The sequence below is a fragment of the Cygnus atratus genome, chromosome 24 (genome assembly GCF_013377495.2).
Source record: "Cygnus atratus isolate AKBS03 ecotype Queensland, Australia chromosome 24, CAtr_DNAZoo_HiC_assembly, whole genome shotgun sequence".
Taxonomy (NCBI): domain Eukaryota; kingdom Metazoa; phylum Chordata; class Aves; order Anseriformes; family Anatidae; genus Cygnus; species Cygnus atratus.
The window spans coordinates 4,680,962-4,697,915 of NC_066385.1; the positions used below are offsets into that span (position 1 = coordinate 4,680,962).

A 16,954-nucleotide genomic window follows, 5' to 3' on the forward strand; every position below is an offset into this window, starting at 1 on the left:
GGCTGGCCAGAAGAGTTGCATCTATTGTTGGCAGAAGGCCTTCAGGAAAGAGCAAGCGGAGAAGGCTGCTAAGGTGTCCAGCTCCCAAGGCTTGGGGCTTGGCTGCGTTACCTCCTTGAGGATCTGCTTGGTGAACTTACAGAGTGTGTAGCTTTGGCAAGTACTGGAAAGCAGACTGTCCAACAAACTGGATGGGATTATCATAGAAATGGCTGCAAAGGAAATGAGTAACTGGTTAGATTCTGCTGTGTATGCAGGAGAAGATGCTATTACAGATCAAGAGCCTTGGAGCAACTAGTAGTAAGCTGTGCAGAAATTGCTATTGCCATCCTGTGAGGAACCCTTCTTCTCCAGACAGCCCCAGGCTCTCCCGCCAGCCTGTTTTGGCTGAACATTGGTTAATCTGAGGTCTCAAATCCTGCTGCTCTGGAAGGGTCCCTAAGGGTTCTGCTGAACCAGGCAGGCTAGAAAGATGCAAAGCCCTCCTTCAACCCTTCTATAGTGCTGTGATCCTGCTGGGAAACACCTTGCACTTAATGACACCTCCTCTGACCTTACATATCCACAGCACCAGCATCTTTCCTACCTGTCACAGTCAGTGGAGAGAAGTGAACTCTCGTAGGATCCAATCAGTTTTAGGAGGAGTTGTATCACCTCCTAGAAGAAGCACTTTCTCCCCACTGACTGTGAGAGACTTCAGATAGGCAGATCCAGTGGGGACATGAGTTCTGAACATGAAGAAAATGTACAGGCAGATGTCAACCAGGGCTTAGAAAACCCTGTTATCTGCACAGTTTCTGTGCAGACCTCCCATTTATTCTTCCTTCACTGCTATCAGCCCTGTTAACTGCAGCAGAATTCAGCTGAGGGTAAAGGAGAACCTGTGGCAGAAAAGCTGAAGCAGAGCTGAGAAGGAGCTGAATTCAGCTTACATTAGCCTATATACAACAAATGTCAAATTGTGGTCAGTTGAAAACCATCAGAAATCCCAACCAAAGACATCAGGAAGCGCTTCTTTCCAGGGAACATAAGGATTTAGGAAACACTGTTTAATTTTCTTACATTGTTTGGAGGAGGGGATTCCCAACAAACGCGTTCTCTGGAATAGCTTTGATGTTGTTGTTATGAAAACCACTGTTGGGAGAAACAAACATCTTGATATTAATGCATTAGAAAGGCTTGGAGATGCCATTTTTCCTCAACACTTTTAAAAGCAGAGAGTCTTTAAAAACCACACATAAAATAAGATGTGCAAGCTCTGTCCTGGCTGTAGCATCAGCCCAGCAAGTGAACAATGTCTGTTATTTGGCAGGACAAAGGTCTCATTCTGCTGTATTTACTCTGTGTAGTCTGGTGATCCATAAGTCAGTCTACTTAACACAGCAGGAATACAGGGACTTAGGGTTTTACAGGCTAGGAAACAGGACAGGAAATGAACAAACAAAATGTGCTTATTTTATACCATCCAGGGATTCCAATTTTTATCGATGGTCTCTTCCTTACAGCTCAACAGCTGTTAGCCAGAGTGCAGCCTACTATGAACTATTGGCCCTCATGATTTTAAGGAATTTGTAGATCAAGATGTGATATTTTTGGCTAAGCTTGAGAAAATGGCTACCAGCAAACTTTTGCATCAGAAGAGAGCTCTGTGACCACAGCCTGATCTCCTGTACAACAAAAGCCAGAGAATGGAAGCCATGGGATGCTGTGTCCAGCAACAGGACCAGGCTCTGGGTGATGCCCAGGTTGTTTCATCCCAGAAGAATCTGCTCTAGCTATTAGTTGGATATCTGTTTGAAGTGATTATTTATTTAGTGATGTGAATTTCAAAAGCCATCTCAAAGTGGATTAAGGATCTTATTCTCATTTTGAATATCAGAGTAATTATGATATGTGGTCTGAGAAATCTTCTTGACAAGAAATTATTCCAGTAAATTAAAAAAGTAGTTTCAGATTTTCACTTCAAGAAGCACCAAAGCAGCTATTTTTGTCCCACCCCAGCCTGTCACCAGTTTGACATATCTTAGGGTCCACAGGAACTGCAGATCCACATCAGCTAGCTGTGACCCTATCTTGGGTCTTCTACCTTTGTGGGTGTTAACTGGGGTGTTTTCCCATTTTTAGTGCCTCCCAGGATGACCAGTTAGAGAAGAGAGAGCTAGCCACTAAAGTGGTCATAAATTCTTGGCATTCCTTGTTATAATCTTGCCCTAAGAGAGATCAAACCATTTAGGCATGTCAAAGGAGGTGGCACAGGGCATGCAAAAGCCAAGGCCTCACAATTACGCAGTTAACTCCATGGTTATGGCCCCAGTCTGGGGAATGGACATTAGAAGTGGTTGGAGATCTGAGGGACTTTGAGCCCATCAGACACCACAGGGGAACGAAGAGCTGTTGGAGGAACCTGCTCCAAGCTGGGCAGGGGGATCTCCCACTCAGCTCCACCAGCCATGGTGCTGAGAGTGATGGGGAGGTGATTAGAGCTGATGAAAATCAAAGGGATAATCTGCTTTTATGTGCATGGCTGGGTAAGATAAAAGAAATGCTTGGACTGAGTGCTCTCCCCAAGTCAGAGTACAGGCAACCCTTTACTGGTCACTGTCCATCAGGGAATGCTTTTGAAAAGGAATAAATAGAAAATCTTACAGCTCCTGCAGTCGGCCCAGCATCCTAATAGCCCCAGGGAATTCCAACAGCTCATTGTAGTTTAGATCCCTGAAAGACAGAGAAGGGAAAAACATTCATTAATGTTGCTGTAGGAACTCAGCTGAGTGTATCTGTGCTTTGAAGGCATGGAAACTTGGTCGTTAAGCATGGGAGACAGGTTTTTCCTACTGCGCTGATCCAGCCACTGCCTGGAAATCAACTCTCACGCATTCCTGCTGCAGGACTGTTCTCTGCTAGGAGCACTGTCAGGCGAGAGCCAGCCCAAGCCATGGCTGCTGCCAGGCTGCTGCCAAATGGATTCCTTTCCCCCAAGTCTCTCAGTGCCCAGAGCTGGACAATGCCACAGCTTCACATCTCCAGAGTGCCCTGTTCCCTTGTCCCAGGGTCTCACCCCCACACACTGTGGCCATGAGTAATTTTTCCTGCCTTTCCAGGTCAAAATGGGATGTTAGGAAGAACAAGCAACACAAGAACAGCTTCAGCTCAGCTCTGCTAAAGGGCTTTCTCTGGGTGTTGAGGGGAGCAGGGACCTGCAGAGCAAGGGGCAATTCCCTTGGCACTTATCCTGGGGATCCCATAGCTCCCTGCCACTGGGACATGCTGAGGTCCAGGTCTTCTGATTGCTGAGGTGAACCCCATATTGGAAACTGTGAGCCAAATGTGGAAGCGATGTGGAAGAGATATTGACAATTCTGGGTGCTATATAATAAATTAAATAAAATATATATTTGATATAGTTGGTCACAATGACAAGTGCAGAGCTTGGCAACCAGAATCAGAGAATCACAGAATCATTTAGAATGGAAAAGTCCTTCAAGATCACCAAGTCCAACCACCAACCTGACCTACCGAGTCCTGTCACTAATCCATGTCACTCACTGCCATGTTCACACATATCTTAAATACCTCCAGGACTCCAACATCTCCCTGGGTAGCCCATTCCAATGCCTGACCACCCTCTGCATGAAGAAATTCTTCCCGATGTCCAAGCTAATCCTCCCTGGTGCCACCTGAGGCTGTTGCCTCGCATTCTATCACTTGTTTTCCAGTCCCTTCACAGCTTCGCTGCTTTTCTCTACACACACTCAATGACCATGTAGTGAGGGGCCCCAAACTGAGGGCAATATTGGAAGTGAGGTTCAGACTCTTGCCCAGTTCTGACAATGGTCAGGAAACCTGTGGCCTTCTTGCTGCCAACTGGATTCCTTTCCCCCAAGTCTCTCAGTGCCCAGAGCTGGACAATGCTCCTGCTTCACACCTCCAGAGTGCCTCGTTCCCCTCTCCCAGGGTCCACTAGCTTCTGTCCACTATCTTCTGTTCAGCTCCCCCAGGGCTGTTTCTGCCAGGCAGCTTTCCAGGCACCCTTCCCCACGCCTGCCCCATGCGTGGGTTGGTGCGCCCCAAGCGCAGACCCCGTACTTGCCCTTGTTGAACACCACACAACTGGATGTGGCCCAGCAGCCCGGCCTGGTCAGGTCCCCCTGCAGAACCCTGCTGCCTTCCAGCAGGCCATCGGTCCTGCCCAACTGGGGGTCATTAAAACCTCCTGAGGTGCAGCGATCCCCTCATCCTCACTGATAACATGTGAAACAAAACTGGCCCCAGGCCTGAGCCCTGAGGAACATCAGGAACGGGCTGGCACCTGCAGGAAATTATTCATTTGAGCTTCAGGGCACCACTAGCAGCTGGGGAGGATCAGGCCTCTGGAGGCACCGATCCTGTTGTTGAGTAGAGGCAGCCTGGGGTGGCCGGCAGAGCTTCAGACGTGCAGTGTTCCTCCTCTAGCAGGCCTGATGGAGAGGCAGGTCCAGCTGAAATGGGACCATTTGACCCCCTGCTGGTCATCCCACAGACCAGGACATTGAAGCCTGAAAGCCATGTGACTACTTCCTCCTTGCATGAAACTCACCGAGTTTTAAGTGGTAGATACTTTGGAACATGAGGGTAATTACTGGCTCCTGGAGATTACTGTATAATTACACTTAATGGACCTCAAAGTAATTACCATGTAACCTGGATTGTGGTTTACAGAACAGAAATAACCATACATTTACACAGCAATGAGTTGCTGCCCAATTACCTTGTAATTCTCAACCTCTGGGCCCAGGCATGGTAATTACATTATGATCTCTCTTGGCCCCCCTCTCTCTTACATGGTCTTCTCCTTTACCCGCATCCTTGCATGCGAATTACTCTACAGCACCGTCTCCGCTTTGCCCGGTAGGTATTTACACAGTAAATCATCCCAGTTAGTCTCTCCAAATTGGTCTTCCTTTGTGCGTTCCAGGACTCCAGGCTGATAGCACTTACTCCATATTTTTTTTCTGGTTTTATTTCCTGTCTTGTCACTCCCTGACAAATATTCCCTAGGATGTGAGATTGGCCTGGGTGGGTTTTATTCTATGCAGCCCTGAAAAGGTCCATATCAGACCTTGTTGCTGGATTCCCTCTGCAGCCCAGGGGACGAGGCAGGTCCTATTACTGCAGGGTTTGTCTCTGCACACCCAGGAGCTTTTCTCTCCTCCAGCCAGAGGGAGTCTGGCTGCCTGCACTGCACGTGTGGATTTGAGCAAATGAACCAGGAGGACCTTTAGGTCTGTAGGACCTAAACCTCAAATGGAAGGATCTGGAAAAGGTTCAAATAGTCTAATAATTGCAGTCAGCAGGAGAGGGTGACAGACAAGACCTCTCAGCCCTGTCCAACCTCCAATGTGATGGCAGAGCCCCAGCACATGCAGAGCTGTGTCCCCAGGGCCCAGGAGCAAACCAGGAGCAAGGTGTCCCCTCCTCAAGCCTCATCCCCTCTATTAGATGAGAGGTCCACACCTCCTAAAGAGCTTGCTCTGGCACACTCAGTTTTCATCTGGGTCCCAATGGATCAGTGTTTTTTTTTCCAGTTTCCTCTGCTTGAGTCCAAAACGATCTGCCTAAGAACAGCCTAACACATGGCTGCTCATAGACCTCACTGTTTGCAAGATGCACACAGCTCATTGTCTGCTGCTTGGCTGCTCTGAGCCAGTAACTTTCTGTTGTACCTGCCAGGTGTCCATCACTCACCTTGTGTACACGCTCTTGTGCCCGGGCAGGCAGGACAAGGCTTTTGCAAAAAGCCTCAGCCAAAGCACAGAGAGGCACAGGAATGGGTTTACAAAGAGAGCAAGTGATTGGAAGTGCAGAGAGGACACTGCTGGGCGTTTTGAAAGCATCAGTCAAAGCCCATTAATGTTCACATCACTGCACTGAATGAAATCGGAGGGCATTAGCAGCCTAAACTGACTGACAGTCTCAAGTCTCTATCTGCGCATAAGATGCTTAATACCTTTAAAAGTCTCACCCTAGAGGGACTTTCCAAGGTTACAGGGAGGTTTCACAGCAGCGCAGGAAGCTGCAGAGGTCACTTAAGGCTGGGTGTGTGCCTGCACCGCTTGCCCAACTTTCTGTAACACAACCTGGGGCTCTGGGACAGGCCTGGGTGATGCCAAGGGACTGACCCCAGGGAGGAGGCAGCGTGAGCCCTGTCCCCAGGTGACCCTCAGCCCACCTCTGCAGCATCCGATGCTGCGAGAAGCTCCATGCCGGGGCCCGGGGTTGAGTTTCTCCCCAGCAATACCCGACGTGTCTGTGAGCAGCCGACAGATGGAAAGTATTGCCCAACAAAGATGAGGCTTGGCTCACCTGTGATTCACTAACAGAAAAAGAGTTAGATCTGTAACCAATATTATTTACAAGGAATAATTCAGCATGCTGTAATATTTGCTCCTGTCTTTCTCTAGAAACGCATTTCCTTTCCAGCCCGTGTCTCTTCCAGGCAGGCTGTTCTTTCATCAGCAGATGAACATTTTGTTTGTACCACGGTGTGTGTGCAAGTACATACAGGACCAATTCTTCCTGAGTGAACACACACCTTTTCCCAGCCCTGGCAGCATCCCCAGCCCTCCCTCCCCCCCGTGTTTGACAGATACAATGAGCATTGTGTTCAGCAGCTCCCTCTGGGTAAAAAAGCTGTCGCTAACTTCTGGCATATGCTGGGCTTGTTGGAAAGTGGAAATGCAACCAGGTGTAGTCATGCCACTTCAGCCTGGCTGCCAGCAACCCCAGTCTGTTTAGGAGAGACAATGTGCCCGTGCTCGCTCCTGCCAGTGCTTCCTGGTTTTCGGGGCAATGAGCTCCGTCCCGGAAAACAAACCTGACTGTCCTCATTAACAACTCCCCGCAGTGTTGCTCGCAGCCGACTGCTCCTGATCTGCGCGCTGCTCACACTGCCCTGACTTGCCTCCAGTGCTGCAGATTTTGGGGATTTCAGCTGGCTGGGGGAGGCTGGACGAAGCAGGTACCCGTGGTGCTCCCCAGGCTTCAGCTCTTCCCTGCGGTGGGACAGCTCTTCCCAAAAACCCAAACCGAAGGCAGCAAACAAGGTTGGCTTCCCTGTCCCTCCCTCTTCCTACCCAGAGCTTGAATCAGGCTCTGGGTCAGATAATGGCCTAGAAATGGTCCTACCTGTCCCTACAGGGAGGTGGCAGATGGTGGTGGCAGTGGGGAGCTCCACGGGCTCAGGAGGTTTCTGCTTGTTTAGTGAAACTCAGGCCTTGGGTCTTTCTGCAGACATCTGAGGCGAGCAGGGCCGCATCCAGCCCAGACACTGCTCCTCTCCACCTGCTCTCCCATGAGGAACACGCCCCAGCCAGTGTCATCTCCAAACCCTTTCCAGGGGCTGGGTCGATATGGAAAATGGATGGGGTGTAGAAACCACCTCCAAGTGTCTGCTGCCTCTCTCTTACCTTATCTGAGCTGCTTTGGCAATGCTTCGCTGGTCCCAGCTCCGTGCTCAGGCACTTTCGTGTCTGACATGGGGAAAGCTGCAAAAAGCCAAACCTGCCACCAGGTGACACTATCCCCCCTATCTGCTGTGGCAGATGGGCTGGGGTGGACTTGGGCTGGCCGGGGAGGCCTCTAAGCCCAAGGGAGCTGGACCTGGCTCTGAGGAGGTCTTCAGCTGCTCCGGCTCTGGGGTCTGCCCCAGGACTGTGGGACACTGCGTATGGGGTGTCCTGGCTGTGGGGTGCAACGCTTGTTGGCACATCTAGGAGAGCGGATCCCCTGCCAGCATTGCATGGTGGAAGGATGACAATGTGCCACGGCCATCTTCATGCCGAAACAATTGGGAAACCTCATAAAACTGTACATAATAAAAAAAAAAAAAAGAAGCAATGGCCAGAGCATTAGGAAGGGAGTTTTGCCCATTATCAAAGGCTTTTGGAAGCAAAGTCACCCGGCCAAGAAGTTCAGAAATGATGTGCAAGAGAAAGGACTATAAAAAATCACTTTCCTTAGTTGTGCTCCAAGTTACCAGCTCCAGGCATCGCAGTGGGATGTCAGAAGGAGTCTTGTCTGTTCTTCTAGTCAAAATGAAAACCTCTTAAAGGTCACCCGGTCTGCCCGAGACACAATGAACTGGCTGCCTTTCCATTGTTGTTATTTCTAGAGTGAGCCTATAGCTTCATATTTGGACGATCTTAACCAACCCTGTTGCTTATTTAGAAATAGAAGTAAATTGACATCAAAGGCACAGTTATTTTGGGCTTTAACTGCCAGGGTGATTTGAAGCTGACAACATGCAGCCTGGAACTATTAATATCTTCAATCGGGCCAAAAAGAGAGAAGGAGGGGAAAGAGTCTCAGGTCAATTTTCTGCCTGTTAGGGGCTATTAGTGGTTCCACACAGGAAGCCCCCAAAAAAATAAAAAATTATATAGTACTATAAATTCTTCCATAAGCCACAAAACACCACAAATTTGCAGCTAATAAACCTGAAGATTCAATAAGATTAGAAGCTGGAGATGGGACATTTGCTGACTATTTCAGTCCCACTGCAGGTTGCTGCCAGTAGTTCGAGATGTTACCGTGGTGCCCTGGAGAGACACTGTGCAGCCTCCGGTAAGGACTTGCATTTCCACCTGTCCTGCACTGGCATCTCACCAAGCTACCAGTAAATGTAATTACCACTGCCGCTAGTCGTGCTGGTTGCTGTGGCCAAATCAAGCACTGGAAATGATTTAATTGGTAGTCTTAAAGCCCAAGGGGGCTGTCGTGGCCATTTAGTTTGACCTCTTGCCCGCCACCAGACAGCCAGCCTTACGCAGATGCATTATATCAAGGTCATGGCTTGTGGTCGAGCTTGAGCTGAGAAGAGCTGCCTGTTTAGTCTGGACTATGGAAAGGCAGTGAAAATGGGGTGTCTGGGAAGCTGCACACCCTTGGCTGGCTCCTGCACCTTCAGCTGATGCTGTCCCATGACTGAGGAGGTTTAAGAACACAGTTATGCCCCCCTGTGCCTCCCCAGCTCTGATGTTATAAACACACAAGGTGGATTTTGGAGTGTTGAGGGGTATTTATCTGCTTGCTGAACCCTGACAATTTTTTTTTATGTGCTTGGTGTCCGATATATTGATGGTCCCACAAGGATCAGGGGAGGTGCATCCTGCCCATGGTGCCTGCACATCTCTGGAAACCTGGGCCAGGTCCAGACATGGCTGATGGATCTAGTGTAGGGTCTGCATACTGCACTGCACGCTCCCCTGAACCCATGGGGTGCAGCATCTCCTTCTGGTGCCTCTGACTGGAGCCTGTGCTGACTGGGGCTGCTCACCAAACCTACGGACCTGCCAGTAACAACACCATTCAGGGCCATATTTCTCTTACGTAGCATCACCGTAAACCCCGTACCCTTCACGGAGACTTCCAAGAGGGGCCTGGCCAAGGGTGCACAGTGGAGAGAAATGGACTATTGTGGGAGTCATCTGCTAGGGTCAGTGCTTTCACCGGGAAAACCAATCATATTCTAGAAATGCCTGTTTTAGCAAATTTTAAGGAGTACACAGGCTTTGCTGGTGAACTGCAAAGTTTGTGGGTGTTCCAAAGGAGCAGAGATGGGCCCCAGACAGCGAGAAGGTTGGCAGGTACCAGCAGTACCCGATTTCTGTCAGAAGCAAGTAGCAACCTCTGTACAAGGATTTCTGCTGATACCCTGGCCTGGAAACATCCCAGCCTCTCACTTACGTGGTGCTGCACCACTTTACAGGGTTTACTGGCACTGAAAGCTCTACTGCTGGGGCGTGGGGGACCTGTCTGTAGGTCCTGCCTTGTACGTCTGCAGCTGCCAGTCCTTCCTCGCACAGCTCTGTTCCCCATTTAAAAATGCAGCGGTGCCCAGAATGTGTCTGTTCCAAGCAGTATTTCTGTCTGTTCTCTAACTGATGAAGGTACCGAATTAAATATGTTTTCAATTCTGTTTGATTTATTTAACAAGGTTGAAATAAGCCTTTGAGAGCAGGATCTCGTGGGGGGTCCTGGGAGCACAAGCGCTGCCATGAACATATCATTTACAAGACACAAAAGGAGCTGACCGCAGAGCGGAGCAGCGGGGACCTCGGTCGCTCAGATGCACAGACAATAACCATGGAGCTGATGACTCAGGCAGGGGAGGCACGGAGAAGGCTGCTGCACTTGGCCACGCAGGGGAAGAAGCAGGCGGGAGAAAGCCTGCTCTACAGCAGTGTTTCTGAACTGCGCTGCGGGAAGGATGCTGGGGACCCCCACCTATCCCCAGGTGCACAAGCGGTGGGTCCCGGCCCCCTGTAGTGTGCTGGTGTTGGGAGAAGGGAGCAGGGGTGCGGGCAGAGCTTCTGTGCATCAGCACATCCATGGTGAAAGCATGCCCGCAGCTCGCCTCCGCTGCCCTCTTTGCTGCCTGCAGTGCCTGCTCCTCCCTTCCACGGGCAAGCAATTCACTCTCATGTTTCTGGAGGCAGAGGCATCCCTCCTCTGGCACTGCTCTGCCTCAGCTGCTCTGCGAAAGGCAGCACCCAGGCTGCATCCGAGGGGAAGGCTCCAAGCAAAATAATGCCTGAGGAGCCACAGGAGTTGGGGACAGGTCACAGCACGCGTCTGGACACCCAAAGGTTGGAGGTTTGGGGAGACCCGGTGCTGTATGCCACTGCAAGATAGCCTCAGGGATGGGGGAGCCTGCAGGGTGCAAGAGGGGCAATGTGAGGACTTGGTGGGAAAGGGAGAGTAAGTAGAATTCTGGGAAGGGGATGAGCCTTGCAGCAGAGCCATAACCTATGGAAAAATGCAGTGACCTGGGGGGGCTTCACTCCCTGATTTTGCTTTTTAGTTTTCCAGAATGTCCTGTCTGCATGAGGCCAGGTTCTGCCAAAGCTCGGAGTCAGGTCAGAAGGTACAGATTCAGAGCCTGAGCTGCTCAGTGAGGCAGTCCAGGCTCCTACTTTTGGGAGAGGATATGCAGCAAACAGGGACCGGTTGGTCCAAGGGGACCACAGAAGGGAAGGGGCTGATCCCTGTGCTCCCAGGCGGTGGTTAGCGAATTTGCCAATTCAGTTTTACAGAAGATTTTGCCTGTGTGGAAAAGTCACCTTCCATTTATGCAGTGATCAGAGCAGGCAACGTACCTCGTAGCCATTTTTGGACCAGGCACAGACCCATGCAATGGGGTCCCTGAGCTGTGCTCCCTCCCTGCAAAAACCCACCTGCACCCTTCCTTTCTCCGTCCCCTGCAGTGGGGTCTGCAGGCTCTGCTAAAGTCCCCTTCCTCCTCCGGCGGAGCAGGATGCGACCATAGGGCCGGGCTGCCCCTGAGGTGCTGCTCGGGGCCCCACACTGACCCACAGCGGGGATGGAGCACCAGGAGCAGAGCTCAGGGCAGCACACAGGGCATCCTCGAGGAGTCTAAGCCATCAGCTGCTTTGGGACAGCACAGACTGGGATTAGCATCAGGAGACTGCACAAAAAAGGTTAAAACATGCTGATGGAGCCAAACCCCACTTGAAGAGCAAGGTAGCACTTGGCAGACTATTTTCCAGGAGAACAGCAAGGCCTGCCCAGCCCTAAAGGGTTAAACGATCCCTGTATGAGCTGCGGTGGAGATATTTCCCATTTCCTTCCTCCTGCCTTCATCGCCCGAGGTGTACTTTATATTAATTTTTTTTCCTTCCATAGAAAATCCAGCTCTCCAGAGGAGTCAGTAGGTTCCAGCTCTGCTCTGCATTTACAGACTCGACTAATTACCCGGATAATAGGGCAGCGCGCTGCGAAAGCCTGTGGTAAGGGCATTTCCTGTGAGGCAAGGTTAGGCAGATAAAACGCCTGGAGCCAGAGGGTTTTGGATTCAGCCCTTCTGGGAGACGTTTTTAATTTATTAGCCCTATTTTTTAAAAATAAATTAAAAGGTTTTTAAATGAATGAAGACTTGCTCCTTCCAAGTGATTTATCTCCTTTGTCTGACTGGTGGAGGAGCTGGCAGGGTGTGGACGGGAGGGGGAAGTGGGAACGACTGGGAGCACTGGGAGCAGTGGGAGCAACGGGGTCAGCTCGGGCGGAGGAGAGGAGCCAGGGCTGCGGGGCCTCTCTCAGCCACTTCCCCCACCACGTCCCCATCCGAGATGGGCCACAGATGCATCGGCAGTCAGGGGAGCAGCACTCTGGGGGCAAATTGCTGCTATTTAGGGCAGAGCCTGGAGGCCCTCAGCATTTTGGGCTGGTCCTGGGGAGCAGCTGTTCGTTTCCCATTCCTGCCTCTGTCCTGGGAGCCACCAAAGCCCTGCTGTGGGGTGGGGAGAGGGGACAGAGCCAGGCTACATCCCTCCCTCTGCCAGCATCAGGGTCTTGTTGGCTGCGTGTGTCAGGGCAGTGAGGAGCCCTGGCCCTGTTTTCGGTTCAGCCCATGCTCCATGCATGTAGGGGACCCGGCCATGTCCCCAGGCAGTACCGCTGGGAGAGCCATAGCTCTTATTTTTCATCTCTCCCTTGCTGCCTCGCTGGTGGTTGGAGCTAGGGCTTGGGGGCCAGCTCTGAAATCCAGCCTCCACGTTTCGATGCCCTCCCCATGGCTCTCCTCGAAGTACTGGATATATTCAGGTGTGTCTCAGGTCACCTACCCCTTCCATCCCTTCACCCTGCGGAGGGCAGTGACTTGGGGCACGGCCATCTGGAGGTGCTTTGTGCATCCACCTTCCCTTCCAGGACTGCTCCATGAAAAAATTATGTTCCAGGGAAGCGGATGGCTAGCTGATTAGGTTCAACATTATCATAACTGATCTAATGAGGTCTGAGTCAGTTCTGCAAGGCATGGAGAATCCAGGGCGGATTTGATGCAATTATTCATCAGCCTTTAGACTGGCTGCAAAGCTCAAGGACCTTATAAAAGTAGTCAGCTTTCGGGCTGAGCTGTTAAGGAAGAAACCCGGGCACAAAGTCATTGTCAGCGTGGAAATTCATGTCACAGGAGTCCCCCCATGAGAAATACTGTCTTGATGCAGTGTTGGGGAACTCAGCTCGTGTATTAGCACCATACAGGCCTCTGGATGGCATTTTCCCTTGCTGCTGCTCTAAAAACAAACCTGTTCTCCCCCCTGCCCTGTTTCCTCACATCCGAGAGTGCAAAGACTGAATGTTTGCAAAAATCAACTTCTGCCATTGCAGCGACACTGCTGGCCGCAGTAAACTTCTCTTTGCAGGCAACTTTTCCTTGAACATCCCCACTTACCAAGCTTATGCTACAGAACAGGTACAATCTAATCCCCCTCCCCTAACCCCTGCATTGTTAAAGGCTGAGAAATTAAGGCCCAAATGATCAGGAAATATAAAAGTTAAGATCCTCCCATCCAAGCAGCTGGAAGCCAGTTATGCTGCCTGATGTTTTATAGCACACATTAAACAGCGTAAGGAGAAATACATTACAGGGCAGGTTTTACAAGGCAAAGCAGGAACAACGAAGCAAAGTGAAGAGCAGCAGGACTGGACTCTCAGCTTTTGGCGTGCTTTGCTTCTGCTTAGAAAAGCTCATCTTTCCCTTTGGCTTTTTTTCCTCTTTTATGTCACCTCCCCACTCCTCACCCAAAACCACCCAAAGCCCTCTTGGTGTCCCACTGTGGTGGTCCTCAAGCTCAGAGAGCAACCAGCTGATGGAAATTCCCCTCTGGGCATGCCTATGGGTTACGGTTGTCACTTTCTTGGTATTTAAATCTCTGTTCCCAGCTGGCTCTGCTCTGCATCTCCTGTGGGCACCCCAGAGCTCACGCTATATTTAAAGGGTGAGTCCATTACCCAAAGGGACTACAGGAGGAACGTGTCATGTAAGGATGTTAGCACTCTGATTTACTCCGTGTCTTTTGGAGAAGGCTGAAAAATGCCAAGTATCACCCTGTTTGGCCACCTAACACCTGGCTGCATGGCTTGGCCATGCTTGGAGTTTCTTCCTGCAGCCCTGCAGGGTGGTTCTCTGACATCTCTCAGGCTTATGGGAACCGGTGAGGGAATCTCACTGGTTTTCAAGGCTGTTTCGAAACCCTATTGGGAAGCTGGCCAGAGCTGCTCTGACTTGCTTCCAGCCTGCCTGCCCAGGTTTCCTTCCCAGGGCGATGAGGCTGGGGGGACTGGTGAACAGCCAGATCTCGCCCTGACAGAAGATTTTCCTGGAGCTGCTTTCTCCAGCAATGTGCTGGTGTTTGATCAGTTGAGACCTGGCAAGCGCTGCACATTCAGCACCATCTCCCTGCCCCTCAATATCTCTTCTCCTCCCTTCATTAGCATGGAAAACACAGAGCTGTTCTTGCTCTGTATGTGGCAGAGTCTGCTGTTCAGTTGTGCATGGTATCTGCACAGGAAAGATGAAGTCCTTCATCTGCCTTTACTTTACATCTTTCTAGACTTGCTGTCCTCCTAAAATATAACAGCCAAGCCATCTCCATGAACAGAGATGCTCAGCTGGGACCTGGTTTTGCACAAGCCAGGTAGGCATCTGGTGTGGTTGTGCATAGGCAGCTTGCACACTGCTGCAACCTGCATGGAGCAGTGGGTGCTGTTCCTCCTAAAGTTTTGTCTGCATTTGTTAAAATAGACGTTTCTCTGTCTAGCTGAACATGAAGAGAAACATTTCCCTTAGGGGAACAGAGGTTTCTGCACCTAAAACTTTGTATGCTTTTCTGAACCCCCCAAGAACAATTCTTTCCTCTCAACTCCTACAGTTCTTCAACTATTGTGCCTGGATTATAATCAGCATTTGGCCACAAACACTCATTTTAGGAACCCTGGAGATGTTTCTGTCTTCACCAAATCTTGCCATCCTGCTGCCTTCCAGGAGGTAACGCCCACGGGGTAACTGGGAGCTCAGTTTGGCCTGCACAAGCCAAGAAAATGTGCTAAGTGCTGTCAACAGAATGTAATCATAATCTGAATTAAAGGGCATGTGCAGGAGACTGTAATAGTCTCCACATGCACAGGAGCTGGGAGGTGGTAGGTAGATGCAGCTCTAGCAGTGTGGCTGCGTTGATGCAGCCAAATATTTTTTGCCACAGATCTTGGCCAGCTTCAGACAGCAGGGCCAAAATCCCCAGGGTGCTGGGGCTTAATGCAGGGCTGGCTCCATTGGGGGACAATGTGTTCTTCAAAGAGCAGGGACTTGAGCTACTTGCTGGCCTGGAGGTGAGAACTCGATGCTCAGGCTACGAGGAGTAAAAGCCATCTCTCTCTCTTTAAGACGTTCCTTCAGTGTGATCAGATGGGGAAGAGAGCCTGGAGATCTCGACACAGCACTGCCCTTGCATCCTCAAGAAGGATGGGGCATGGGGGATACTACATGAACACGTCAGGGCCATCAGAGCCTGAATGCAGGTGCTGGGCAATAGTCAAGCAAAGCCCTGCTCCAAAGGGGACAAACCCTGAAGGTCAAGCACTCCCAGGGCTCTCTGGTCAGCAGGGCAGGACTTGCAGTGCTGTAGCCCAGCTGGAGCAGTGGAGAGCCCCGTCCTCGCAGTGTCTGCAGTCCTGTTCCTGTGGGGTCTGAGAGCAAGGTGGGAATGCTGAGGTCCCCTGAGCACTGAGGGAACCATGTCAGATGGACAAGAGACAAAGAAAGCATTACAGCAAGAACAGAGGGGAAGAAAGGGAAAATGAGCTTTCAGTGCAAGTGTCCATGTAAGCTGAATTATCTCCCAGGACAGTGGAAGCCCTTTAGTCTTTCCTGCAGTAAATAAGGGGCCAGGTTTTTCTCTGTGGCTCTGTTGTGCTTGGGATGGGCAGCGGGGTGGCTTCAACCACCTTGGCTGCAGAATAAATTTACCCTGATGCAGACTGCTATGTTGCTGCATGGGCTACAGCCCAAACAGGGTTTCCATTCATCAGTGAGTCTTCTCCTCCCTCCTGCAACCTGCCCACCCTTGTCCTGCCTGGATGACATAACTCTGCCCTCATGCATTTGCCCGAACCCACCAGAAATTCTCAGGGAGCAAGCCAAGCTGGCACAGTGACGGGGCAGCCCCGCTGGCCTCCAGGAGAGCCCATCCAGCCTCCCTGCCCCCTCCATCCCCAGCCTCCTTCCTGGCACTGCTGAGCCTCTCCCCAGCCGAGCCCTTCTGGGTGGCCCCAGGATGTGCCAGTCTGAGCGCGAGAGACAATGCGTGTCATGGGCCTGCCCGAGGAGTGCGTCTGGGGACCGAGAGCCTGTCTGCTGCTTCCCGTCTCCCCCGCTCGCTGCTGCTGGCGCTGTGCTCGGCACAGAAGGGCCCTGCCTCCTTGAATGGCACTTGAATGCTGGGAAGCGTCACCTCTCTTTTTGCCGTGACCCAGACCCCCTAGTTCTCCCTGGCAAGGAGAGCAGGCCTCGCTGACCCCAAGGCCTGCATGAAGGGACATGTTTCTGCACAATTGAAGGCAACAGGCGCCTCCTCCAGTCCTACAGAGCTTTGATTTATTTACTTTCTTGTTTGTGTTTCCTCCTAGGCCAACGCGCGGCACATGAGACCCAAGCAATTCATACCGCCGTCAAAGACAGTGTGTGTGCAAGGCAAGGACGTCAGATTTAAGTGTCCGTGGGCTCAGGGTCACCCGTCTGCTGCAAATGAAGATGTATCCTGGAGGAGAGTTCATTCCTGCTTCCCACCCTCTGTGGTTCCAGACAGATTTCCTACCCAGCCATGCCAAGAACACCGTGAAGTCAGCTGGCTCCCTGTGGTGCCATGAGGCCATCTCAGAGAGACATTCCATAGATCCCCACAAATTTTAACAGCCTTGAACTCAAGCCACCCCTGCATTTGGGTGGCCTCAGGTGTTCTGGAGGCTTTGGGACCGTGTGTGAGTGGTGGTGGTGGGGGACACGCTGAGCAAGGCATACGTGCAAGTTCTCTGGGTTGCACCAGCACTAAAATTGTTTCCACAGCTTCAGAGCCCCCACCCAGCCTCCCACCCATGCTGACCCCTCTGCAGCAGCAGCACA

At 51.2% G+C, this 16,954-nt stretch overlaps 1 protein-coding gene across 1 annotated transcript in view; it reads right to left on the reverse strand.

Moving 5' to 3' along the window:
- The window catches only part of LGR6 (leucine rich repeat containing G protein-coupled receptor 6), a 136,116-nt gene that overhangs the window by 19,098 nt on the left and 100,064 nt on the right, over window positions 1-16,954 (reverse strand). The window contains exons 7-9 of the mRNA XM_035561359.1: window positions 2,647-2,715; window positions 1,063-1,134; window positions 141-212 (exon numbers count right to left, since the gene is read on the reverse strand). Of these exons, the coding sequence (XP_035417252.1) occupies window positions 141-212; window positions 1,063-1,134; window positions 2,647-2,715 (213 nt within the window). The remainder of the gene's footprint in view (window positions 1-140; window positions 213-1,062; window positions 1,135-2,646; window positions 2,716-16,954) is intronic.